Source organism: Oncorhynchus clarkii, chromosome 4 (assembly GCF_045791955.1).
Source record: "Oncorhynchus clarkii lewisi isolate Uvic-CL-2024 chromosome 4, UVic_Ocla_1.0, whole genome shotgun sequence".
NCBI classification, from domain to species: Eukaryota; Metazoa; Chordata; class Actinopteri; order Salmoniformes; family Salmonidae; genus Oncorhynchus; species Oncorhynchus clarkii.
Genome location: NC_092150.1, coordinates 56,518,827 through 56,531,838, shown reverse-complemented (window position 1 = coordinate 56,531,838; position 13,012 = coordinate 56,518,827). Strand labels below are relative to the sequence as shown.

Below are 13,012 nucleotides of genomic sequence, written 5' to 3'. Positions count from 1 at the left end.
TGTTTGCAGTTTTACAGCTCATTTCCTGCAATTCTACACATTTTGCCATGGGGGGTAGAGAAATGTTTGCCGTTTTTAATATGATATCTGAGTGAGAGTGACAAAATCAATGGGGGACCCCTGGTCGGTAATTCAACAATGTTTATTACAAGTTTAGATAGCTGACCACTAAACTAATTTACCAATCTAAACAATGTTAGCTGACATGGTGGACTAATTAAGTGACTGTCAGTGACTTAACAAGAGAAAAAAAACACAAGATTGCACCTTGTGTATTCTAATATTCTAATTCTCAACAGTAAGTTCAGACCTCGACTGAGTCCCTAAACAATATATATACTGTAAATGTATTTATTTACTTTGTAAATTGATCCTCAGGCCTATAAAAAGGTGGCTATGTTGCCCATCCACATCCGGGATCTATATGACAGGCTATGGCCATATAAGCATATATAATTTGATATACAGAAGAATATACATAACTGTCTTATGATTTATATTATCTTGTTTGATATTGTAAATTTAATTGTGTGTTGTTGCAATAGTAATCCTGCTCATGTACATGTACAGTTGAAGTCGGAAGTTTACATACACTTTAGCCAAATACATTTAAACTCAGTTTTTTCCACAATTCCTGACATTTAATCCTAGCAAAAATTCCCTGTCTTAGGTCAGTTAGGATCACCACTTTATTTTAAGAATGACAAATGTCAGAATAGTAGAGAGAATGATGTATTTCAGCTTTTATTTCTTTCATCACATTCCCAGTGGGTCAGAAGTTTAAGTGTGCCTTGAATTCTAAATAAATCACAGAAAGTGTAACCAGCAAAGCACCCCCACACCAGTGCACCTCCTCCTCCATGCTTCACGGTGGGAGCCACACATGCGGAGATCATCCGTTCACCTACTCTGCATCTCACAAAGACACGGCGGTTGGAACCTAAAATCAAACATTTGGACTCATCAGACCAAAGGATAGATTTCCACTGGTCTAATGTCCATTGCTCGTGTTTCTTGGCCCAAGCTAGTCTCTTCTTGTTATTGGTGTCCTTTATTAGTGGTTTCTTTGCAGCAATTCAACCATGAAGGCCTGATTCACACAGTCTCCTCTGAACAGTTGATGTTGAGATGTGTCTGTTACTTGAACTCTGTGAAGCATTTATTTGGGTTGCAATTTCTGAGGCTGGTAACTCTTAATGAACTTATCCTCTGCAGCAGAGTTAACTCTAGGCCTTGCTTTCCTGTGGCGGTCCTCATGAGAGCCAATTTTGTCATAGCACTTGATGGTTTTTGTGCACTTGAAGAAACTTTCGAAGTTCGTGAAATTTTCTGGATTGACTGACTTTCATGTCTTAAAGTAATGCCGGTGTGTCATTTATCTTTGCTTATTTGAGCTGTTCTTAGCATAAGATGGACTTGGTCTTTTACCAAATAGAGCTATCTTCTGTGTACCACCTCTTCCTGATTGTCTCAAGCGCATTAAGAAGGAAAGACATTTCACAAATTAACTTTTAACAAGGCACACCTGTTAATTGAAATGCATTCCAGGTGACGACCTCATGAAGTAGGCATTTGTTCACTTTCCATCATGGATTTGTAACAAAGCTATTGAATATGGTGGAAAACACCCTCAACTAATGTCTATAATTGTGCAATGACTTGTGAGAATGAGAATGTTATGGTGAGATATGGTGAGATTATTATTCACTGAGCATAGAAAAACATTCAAATGAATTGGACTATTAACTATGGCCTTTGTGCTAAACTTAAAAAACTATTGCAGGATTTCAAACAACCGTGCTGATGAAGCTGGAAACAATTATCGAGAACTAGGTGGAACTCCTGACAATTCAGCGACAGCTGCTAGCCGCTGGAGTGCAGGACCTGCCAGGAGAAGTCCTGCAAAGACCTTGTAGGACCAAGGAAGAGTTGGAAGACCTCAGCAAATGTCTGGAGGAGGCCACCACAAGAAAAACAATCAGTTGTAAATCACAGTATTTAGGATGATGGGATAACTGCCACTCAATTTTGTCTGTCATTTTAGATCCATTACTTCCGTTCCCTGGTGGGAAGGGACCTTAACACCATGGTGTGCAAGGTCCTCTGCAAAATTGCTACCAATGTCATCAAACACTACAGCTTGAGAGGGAGGAGGGAGAAGCGGTCCTTCCAGGACCTTGTGATTTGCAGGTTAATAACCAGTAGGTTCAATACTAACATACACTGAGTGTACAAAACATGAAGAACACCTTCCTAATATTGAGAGCAGGTGTTCATAATGTTTTCTACACTCAGTGTATATGTCTGTCTAGGGTTACAAAATGTGGGAAATTTCAATAAATTCCATGGTATTCTTGAATGCCGGTTGACGGAGGGAATAAGCAGGGAATCCAGAATTTTCCAACCAGGATTTCTAGGAAACCAGGGAATTGAAGATGGTGCCCCACCAAAATCAAGCGAAGAAACAGGTTTGTTTTCACACTACAGAACAAAACTGAGCTAAGCTTTACTGGGCTGGCATTGTTACACATTGAACACAATTGCAACATCATTCCTAGGGTTCTAATTAGCCATTTAATACACGGGTTACTGATAGACTGTTTATGAAGCACCTCTCCATCTCCTCCATGCATCAAATGAGATTTGCCTGTAGAGTCTAAGACATTGGGGGAAGGGGGGTGCTAAGCTAACATATGGATTTTTTTAAAGATGGTCATACTATGGATCATTTAGCTATTTGATTTGGAATATTTGGACCCCTTTAGGTATAAAAAAAATGTACTACAGTTTTGGCAAGTCGGTTAGGACATCTACTTCATGCATGACACAAGTCCTTTTTCCAGCAATTGTTTACAGACAGATTATTTCACTTATTGAATCACAATTCCAGTGGGTAAGAAGTTTACATACACTAAGTTGACTGTGCCTTTAAACAGCTTGGAAAATTCCAGAAAATGTCATGGCTTTAGAAGCTTCTGATAGGCTAGTTGACATAATTTGAGTCAATTGGAGGTGTACCTGTGGATGTATTTCAAGGCCTACCTTCAAACTTAGTGCCTCTTTGCTTGACATCATGGGAAAATCAAAAGAAATCAGCCAAGAAAAATTGTAGACCTCCACAAGTCTGGTTCATCCTTGGGAGCAATTTCCAAATGCCTGAAGGTACCACGTTCATCTGTACAAACAATTACACGCAAGTATAAACACCATGGGACCATGCAGCCGTCACACCGCTCAGGAATGAGACACGTTCTGTCTCCTAGAGATGAATGTACATAGGTGTGAAAAGTGCAAATCAATCCCAGAACAACAGCAAAGGACCACAAATAAAAGCCAGACTACGGTTTGCAACTGCACATGGGGACAAAGATCGTACTTTTTGGAGAAATGTCCTCTGGTCTGATGAAACAAAAATAGAACTGTTTGGCCAGAATGACCAGGAAGGTCATGGAGGAAAAAGGGTGAGGCTTGCAAGCCAAAGAACACTATCCCAACCGTGAAGCACAGGGGTGGCAGCATCATGTTGTGGGGGTGCTTTGCTGCAGGAGGGACTAGTGCACTTCACAAAATAGATGGCATCATGAGAAAATAAAATTATGTGGATATATTGAAGCAACATCTCAAGACATCAGTCAGGAAGTTAAAGCTTGGTCGCAAATGGTTCTTCCAAATGGACAATGAGCCCAAGCATACTTCCAAAGTTGTGGAAAAATGGCTTAAGGACAACAAAGTCAAGGTATTGGAGTGGCCATCACAAAGCCCTGACCCCAATCCTATAGAGAATTTGTTATTTGAAATAAATAAAAGCTGAAATAAATAATTATCTCTACTATTCTGACATTTCACATTCTAAAAATAAAGTGGTGATCCTAACTGACCTAAGACAGGGAATTTTTCGTAGGATTAAATGTCAGGAATTGTGAAAAACTGAGTTTAAATGTATTTGGCTAAGGTGTATGTAAACTTCCAACTTTAACTGTACATGGTTGAACCCAAACATTTATTGGGGTCTGATTGAGACATGGGCTGAATGCCTAAGAGAGTCAGGGGTCTGGAGGGGGATTAATATTGTCCTTGGTCCTCCTGTGTGTATATCCTATCCTTAGGCTGCAGATTCTGAATGTGTGACATGGAATGAGAGTTTGGGTTTTATTTACAGAATGTGACACACTGCCATCACAACCAAAGTCATTCCTACACAGAAAGTAATCAGTGCGCTTTCTGCACTGTGCAGTTTTCTTGAATCCCAACCACAGACTGGCAAAATGGCTCTTACAAAGTACACCAACAGTTGGTGACAATCATTTATCCCAGGTGGTGAAAGTCTTTCCCTGTCAGGGCTCTGCTCCCAGTCTGCATTCTGACCAATACAGCGTTCTCTCTCTCTCATCACCTTTGTTTGTATGTGACATGATTTGTGTTATGTCCCGATTCTCTACCTCAGGGCTTTCTGCTCATGAACCAAATGAGGAATTAACTGTACTCCAACAACCCAAATTAAGAAGAAATTGTATTATGTGTGATTATAAATGTATTAACTTGTGACACACCTCTCACATTCCCACCCAGGGACCACTTTGGGTCCTGAGCCATAGTTTAAGAAACCCTGCTCTGCCCCCCTCAGTGTTTACCAATGGCTCCCCTCATTAAAGCATTGGATTGAGTCATGTTTTATTTTTCCATTCTGGTTTGGATTTAAAACCCAGAAAATGCATATGATTTCTGATTTTTCTGGCCAAAGCAGTGAATTTTTTAAAAACATAGGTTAAATACCAATGAACTACCATTGCATAATGCTCAACTTTTAGGAAGGACACAATATCCTTAAGAAACCTGATAATAGTATTTCATTTGTTTTATAGGTTGAGGAGAAGGTTGTGGAGGAGTGAGCCCTTGACGCCCCTGTAAGTTAGACCGTGTTCAGACAAGACAATTGTGTAATCCTGTGTGTTATGTATATGTGTGTGCCAATCAGATTGCACATTCCTCAATTTGTTACTAAAATTATAAGCGTGTTAAATGTTAATATTGTATTTTTTGGCAAGATTGTATTGATTTTTTTCAAACAATACAAAACATGTACATACAAACGACAGCATACAAACGCACACAAACATCAGCGACATCACACCTGGCCAGACCCACCTGCTCCCACTCCCATCCATCTCCAGCACCCGCATCACTCTCTGCCACATGGCCTCAAACTGTACCATTTTGTTTCTCTGTCACCCATGCACTTTCAATATTTAAATAATAAAGTATTTAACTTGTCCATTGTGTTAGCGATGGAGGATTGGTTGATTTCCAGTTGTGTGCATTTCTTCAAGATGATTGATGAGAAAAGTATTGTCCAACTCGTGTCTTGAAATATGCAGACAAACAGATTAAAAGTACATTTACATTGTGATACTTCTGACATACAACTCCGCCCATAACATTTGGACTTTAGCATTCGCAGAACTCGTGGATTATTGAGTCATTGTTAGTTTTACATTTAAGACATGACTCTACCGTTGTGCTGTAGAATGTGTGATTTTTCTGTTGTATAATAAAATATATACAATAGAGTATACTGGATGAAGTGTATATTTTGTTAACTGAAATATCGTTAGTGATGTTCCAATATTCCCTCCATCTTGTGCCAATATGAGTTATTTTTAAGTCTTGGAAAACTTCAAACGTTCCTTTTTATTCCATGAGTTTTATTTGCTCATATCAAGTCAGTTATGACCGAGTATATAAAAAAAATGTCTTCAGTGGGGTAATTGCTATTACCGAGAATAAATATCAGAACTGTTCATATTTAATTGGGCCAGCGTGTGTGCCAATCAGATTGTAGATTTCTCCAAACCCGTTTTATAAAACAAATTGATGACTGAAACAATTATGTTAACTGTTCAAATGTAATTGTGTAATCCTGGGTGTGTGTTTGATCCCAACTTTGTAACCTTCAGAGAACGTTTCCAGAACGTTCCCTGCTACCGTCATACAACCAAAAGAGCACGTTCAAAGAACATTAAGAAAACCATCCGTTTGAACCTTTAGGGACCAATGGTAACCTTCTGAGAACATTCCCCATTACCTTCATACAACCAAAAGAGAGCCTTCAAATCGCATGAAACTCTTAGGGAACATTGGTGCAACGTTCAAGGAACGTTTCAAGAATGTTCTTAGAAACAAAAGTTATTGTATATTAAATGTTCTGGTTGAAAACAACACAACACACTTGTTGCAACTTTAGCTCTAAATATGTATGGTGGAGTCTATTTTAGATATTTCCTCTAGCGTGAAGAGGGCAGACTTGAGCGCGCGTGGTCTTGGCTCACTCTTGACTATTATAGGGTTACTACTCCAATACCCTACTTCACCCTGGCTCAGCTGGCTGCACATGGTGAAAGAATTACAATACAAACTTTGAGAGTCAAGATAAAAAGAAGGCGGTTCTTAAATCTTCTTTGAGACCTACAAAATCTGAAGGCAAAAAGGGGACCCGATTATTCTCTTAAAACTGCTAATAATTTCTGTGACAAACTCCTGGGACAAAAACTGTCGTGACCAACGCTGCAGAATGGAAATATCCAAAGGGGATGAACATTCAACTGAGCATGCTGACAATTTACTAGGTTCACCTGGTCGAGACAATCAGATGAGACACAGTGGACAGGTCCACAAGAAGAGGTCGAACAACTGCATGGTAATCGTTGTGGTGAGTGGCATTATTGTAACTTTTCGTTACTGTAATCTAATTGTGTAGGCTATTGAATTATTAGTTCAAGGTCCAATGCAGCCTTTTGTTTTATCTTAAAATCTAAATAATTTCTAGGTAACAATTAAGCAATTTACTGGGATTTGTTTTTCAATTAAAAAGGTAAATAAACATATAGCTTGTTAGCAAAGAGCAATTTCTCAAGCAAGAATTTCGCTAGGACTGTCTGGGGGTTATCGTTTTTATCCAGCCAAACTTGTTGCAAAACCATGCCCATAAGAAAGATAGCAACTTTCAAAGCCCCGCTGACTGGTCAGAGTTCGGTTGTTCCCTGTGATAATTAAAGGTGTGTGAGAGAAGGAAGAATGCTATACAGACGGAATATCCACCAAAACAAAACACTGCCATCCATACCTTGCATTTTCCCGAATTTGGATATGAAGTTGCATGTAGCTTTTTCGTGAGTGATTACAGCGAGCCTGACTGACCAGATTGGTAGCTGCATTGTTTTTGGAGGTAAGTAAACTGAATTATAACAAGTGTTTTCGCTATTTTACAACGCCGATTGGGCTGATGTTGTCTAGCGTTAGCTTAGTGTGGTTAACGAAAGGTCTATTAGAAAACTTAGTTACATGACATTTCTGCTAGTTGGCAACTAAAAGATGCTGCGTAGCTAGCTCTAGCTGAATGGGCAAAGCTAGCTCCATTGATTCACTATTACTGACAATCATGTAATGTTAGCTATCTACAATTGCTTTCAGTGAAACTGTGCCCCTCCCGCAGTTCATGGCAGGCACGAGCAAACTTCGTCACAGGTTCCCTGTCCAAACTCTGACCAATCAGCATGGCTTTGAATGTTGCTAGGTTACTCATGGGCGTGGTTTTTATTTCTTTTTCATTTCACCTTTTATTTAGGTTAGGCCAGTTGAGAGCAAGTTATCATTTACAACTGCGACCTGGCCAAGATAAAGCAAGCAGTGCGATAAAAGCAACAACACAGAGTTACACATAAACAAACGTACAGTCAATAACGCAATAGAAAAAAAAACTATGTACAGTGTGCAAATGTAGAAGATTAGGGAGGTAAGGCAGTAAATAGGCCATAGAGACCAATACTTACAATTTAGCATTAACACTGGAGTGATAGATGTGCAGATGAGGATGTGCAAGTGGAGATACTGGAGTGCAAAAAGATAAATAACAATATGGGGATGAGGTAGTTGGGTGTGCTATTTACAGATTGGCTATGTACAGGTGCAGTGATCAGTAAGCTACTCTGACAGTTGATGCTTAAAGTTAGAGAGTGAGATATGAGACTCCAGCTTCAGTTATTTTTGCAATTCGTGCCAGTCATAGGCAGCAGAGAACTGGAAGGAAAGGTGGCCAACTGAGTTGTTGGCTTTGGGGCTGACCAGTGAAATATACCTGCTGGAGCGTGTGCTACGGGTGGGTGTTGCTATGATGACCAGTGAGCTAAGGTGGGGCTTTACCTAGCAAAGACTTATAGATGACCTGGAGCCAGTGGGTTTGGTGATGAATATATAGCGAGGTCCAGCCAATGAGAGCATACAGGTCGCAGTGGTGGGTAGTATATGGGGCTTTGGTGACAAAACGGATGGCACTGTGATATACTGCATCCAGTTTGCTGTGTAGAGTGTTGGGAGGCTATTTTGTAAATGACATCGCCAAAGTCAAGGATCGGTAGTATAGTCAGTTTTACGAGGGTATGTTTGGAAGCATGAGTGAAGGAGGCATTGTTGCAAAATAGGAAGTCAATTCTAGATTTAATATTGGATTGGAGATGCTTATTAATATGAGTCTGGAAGGAGAGTTTACAGTCTAACCAGACACCTAGGTATTTGTAGTTGTCCACATATTCTATGTCAGAACCGTTCAGAGTAGTGATGCTAGTCGGGCGGGCGGGTGCGGGCAGCAATCGGTTGAAGAGCATGCATTTAGTTTTACTAGCATTTAAAAGCAGTTGGAGGCATGGAGATCTTATGGCATTGAAGCTCGTCTGGAGGTTTGTTAGCACAGTGTCCAAAGAAGGGCCAGATGTATACAGAATGATGTCATCTGCGTAGAAATGGATCAGAGAATAACCAGCAGCAAGAGCAACATCATTGATATATATATATATACATATACAGAGAAAGGAGTCGGCCCGAGAATTGAACCCTGTGGCACCCCCGTAGAGACTGCCAGAGGTCCGGACAACAGGCCCTCCGATTTGACACACTTAACTCTATTTGAGAAGTAGTTGGTGAACCAGGCGAGGCAGTCATTTGAGAAACCAAGGCTATTGAGTCTGCCGATAAGAATGCAGTGATTGACAGAGTCGAAAGCCTTGGCCATGTCTATTATCGATAGCGGTTATGATATCGTTTAGGACCTTGAGCGTGGCTGAGGTGCACCCATGACCAGCTCGGAAACCAGATTGCATAGTGGAAGGTACGGTGGGATTTGTTTTGCACCAAGTTTTGCGTGGATAAAAAGGACACGTCTGGGGGTGATCTGAGTGGGGAGGGCAAGAAAACTAGCTGTTATTGGCAGAGAGGTTTTGAACTCTCTTTCTTATTGGTCTTTTAACTAATTTACACCATCCCACCAAAACAGGCTGAAATTTCAGGCGGTCTTTTAAAAAAAAAATATTACACTTAATAATTTTCAGAATTTCATCATTCCAACCTCATAATGTGGAAATATATATAAATATATATAAAACACGATCTATCCCTTTTTTAAATGGAGAAGGTATGACAGCAAATATGTTTACCTGGCCACTGATTTAAATGCTAACTTTTTTTGCATTTGTGGCACAATGCAAGTCAATGGTACTCATTTTCGCACTTCATGCCCAGATCTTGATTGTGTAACTATAAACTGATTTTATTTTTACCTTTATTTAAATAGGCAAGAACAACTTCTTATTTTCAATGACGGCCTAGGAAGTGGGTGTAAAATGTTCTGCCTGTTCAGGGGCAGAACAACAGATTTGTACCTTGTCAGCTCAGGGATTTGAACTGGCAACCTTTCAGTTACTAGTCCAACGCTCTAACCACTAGGCTACCCTGCTGCCCCATTACCAACATAAATATAACATTAAACAAGTAGTTTTGCATAGTACTGTGGTATATGCTCTGTTCGTAATCAAGTGGGAGGTGGGAATTTACAAGTTGTGAAGTCGTAAATACAAGTTGGATGCATTCATGTGCTTTGAACTTGTTGAGAAATGCAGATTGGCTAATGGCCAACAAGCTGCATAAACCATAAACTAAAAGTACAGCTATCATGCTGGTAAACAAGTTATAGTGTTCAAAAAATATTATTTTTATTTTTATAAATGTTTTGTTGCATTTAATTGCAGAAAAGGCTGTTCAAGGTCATTTCCTTAGTACGTGACATCAGAGGTCAGCATGTGGGAGAAGTGGGAACTAGTTTCCCACTAGTAATTACCAGATGGTGGATTGTTCAAGTAGACTTTTCTTATTCTTATGTAGTAAATTCCCACTTCCCACTTGATTACGAACGCAATATTGTCTGATATACACGTCTGGAATGCTGTGTCAGCCAATCAGCATCCAGGACCCAAACTACCCAGTTTATAGTCGTCAATAATCAATGGCTATTGAAGTGTTCTTGCTATATGAGCCGCTTTACCCACCAAGTCAGTTAATCCATAGTGTTTGCCTTTCATGCCAGCGACCCAGGTTCGCTTCCCTGTCCCTTTCTTAGCTGCAATATCATCAATTTAGATAGCCAGTTGTTGAAAATGAAAGGGCATAGTTCACTGTCCTTCATAAAATTGAAAATACAGTGGACAACTCCTGCCAAGGAACACACCATGTGACACTGCATGTCCACTCAGCTCAGACTTTTTAAAATAAACAAAGCAGGCTCACTCTGACGACCTGTGTGGTTATCACACATAAAGCCAGAGCGCAGTGTGGCAGCCTTCCTATGCCAGTCATTGACTCTGGGGTTATACAGTACCAGTCAAAAGTTTGGACACACCTACTCATTCAAGGGTTTTTCTTTATATTTACTATTTTCTACATTGTAAAATAATCGTGAAGACATCAAAACTATGATATATCACATACGGAATCATGTAGTAACAAAAAAAGTATGAACAAATCAAAATATTTTTGAGATTCTTCAAAGTAGCCACCCTTTGCCTTGACAGCTTTGCACACTCTTGGCATTCTCTCAACCAGCTTCTGTATGTAGTCACCTGGAATGCATTTGAATTAACCGATGTGCCTTGTTAATTTCTGGAATTTCTTTCTTAATTAATGCGTTTGAGCCAATCAGTTGTGTATGGGTGGTATACAGAAGACAGTCCAATTTGGTAAAAGACCAAGTCCATATTATGGCAAGAAAAGCTCAAATAAGCAAAGTGAAACGATAGTCCATCATTACTTTAAGACATGAAGGCCAGTCAATCCAGAACATTTCAAGAACTTTGAAAGTTTCTTCAAGTGCTGTCGAAAAACCATCAAGCGCTATGATGAAACTGGCTCTCATGAGGACCGCCACAGGAAAGGAAGACCCTGCTGCATAGGATAAGATAATTTAGAGTTAACTGCACCTCCAGATTGCAGCCCAAATAAATGCTTCACAGAGTTCATGTAACAGACACATCTCAATATCAACTGTTCAGAGGAGACTGTGTGAATCAGGCCTTCATGGTCGAATTGCTGCAAAGAAACCACTACTAAAGGACACCAATAATAAGAAGACTTGCTTGTGCCAAGAAACATGAGCAACGGACATTAGACCGGTGGGAATCTGTCCTTTGGTCTGAGGAGTCCAAATGTAAGATTTTTGGTTCCAACCGCCATGTCTTTGTGAGACGCAGAGTAGGTGAACGGATGATCTCCCCATGTGTGGTTCCTACCGTGGAGCATGGAGGTGGTGTGATAGTGCTTTGCTGCTGACACTGTCAGTGATTTATTTAGAATTCAAGGCACACTTAACCAGCATGGCTACCACAACATTCCACAGTGATACGCCATCCCATCCGGTTTGCACTTAGTGGGACAATCATTTGTTTTTCAACAGGACAATGGCACAACACACCTCCAGGCTGTGTAAGGGCTATTTGACCAAGAAGGTGAGTGATGGAGTGCTGCATCAGATGACCTGGCCTCCACAATCACCCGACCTCAACCCAATTGAGATGTTTTGGGATGAGTTGGACCGCAGAGTGAAGGAAAAGCAGCCAACAAGTGCTCAGCATATGGAGTTCCCACAAGACTGTTGGAAAAGCATTCCAGGTGAAGCTGGTTGAGAGAATGCCAAGATTGTGCAAAGCTGTCATCAAGACAAAGACTGGCTACTTTGAAGAATCTCAAATGCAAAATATATTTTGATTTAACTTTTTTAGTTAGTACATGATTCCACGTGTTTATTTGATAGTGTTGGTGTCTTCACTATTATTCTACCATGTAGAAAATAGTAAAAAATAAAGAACCCTGGAATGAGAAGGTGTGTCCAAACTTTTGACTGGTGCTGTATATTGACCTGTAATTACTGTGTCCTTCAATTCAGGAATGGCTCAGTCCACAACAATGTCTCAAATCGGTGTGCGTGTGCACTTGGACAACATGTCTCGTCAAACATGAGTTAATTTCCCACAGGAATCATTATGCGAACGTTGGTTTAGAGTTGTGAAATAGTACAACACATGGCAGTATTAGAGCGTGTTGCCATGAATTCTACCAAAAACAGGATTCCTTATAGGATGCTGAGCATATAGCAAGGCACTAGGAGTCAAAGCACATGGGAATCAAACGTGTATATATTTACATTTTTGAGTAGTTAAGGGTTGAGTCTTTCTCAATAAACCTGGAGATGCTTTATCATTTTAAATCCTTTTTTTCGAACTACACATTTTTTGAGGTGTGTGTGTATATACTCCCAACATGGGGTTGTGAGATTTACTCTGTAACCCGGTATAGTGTCCTCAGGCGCCTGCAGTAGGTTTCCACCAGACAGTCTGTTTGCTTTCCCTAGAACTCGGTTAGGCACTGCACTGTAGTCCTGGCTTCTCAGGACACCAGCCAGGTCTCACTCACTCACTCACTCACTCACTCACTCACTCACTCACACAAGCTACACCTGACAGATCACACATTGTACAGCATTTGATCCTTGAAAAAAAATCTTCAGAGTTTTCAAAGCACTCCAAGTTGATGACCTGTCTTCTTTACGTCAAGCTCTTTATTACTGGTCCTTGGTTTTAATTGATCATGAGAGAACTCCATGCCAATTAGACCTCAGTACTAATCCTGACATGTCCTG

The 13,012-nt window shown here is 40.2% G+C and overlaps 1 protein-coding gene across 2 annotated transcripts in view; it reads left to right on the top strand.

Moving 5' to 3' along the window:
* Positions 1-6,324: 6,324 nt before the first annotated feature.
* Positions 6,325-13,012, top strand: part of LOC139406972 (ectonucleotide pyrophosphatase/phosphodiesterase family member 1-like) — a 76,116-nt gene continuing 69,428 nt past the window's right edge. Inside the window, exon 1 of one of the 2 annotated variants that reach the window (XM_071150192.1) lies at positions 6,325-6,706. In XM_071150192.1, coding sequence (XP_071006293.1) covers positions 6,569-6,706 — 138 coding nt within the window. In that variant the 5' untranslated portion in view covers positions 6,325-6,568. The remainder of the gene's footprint in view (positions 6,707-13,012) is intronic. The other variant, XM_071150191.1, reaches the window with a different exon arrangement.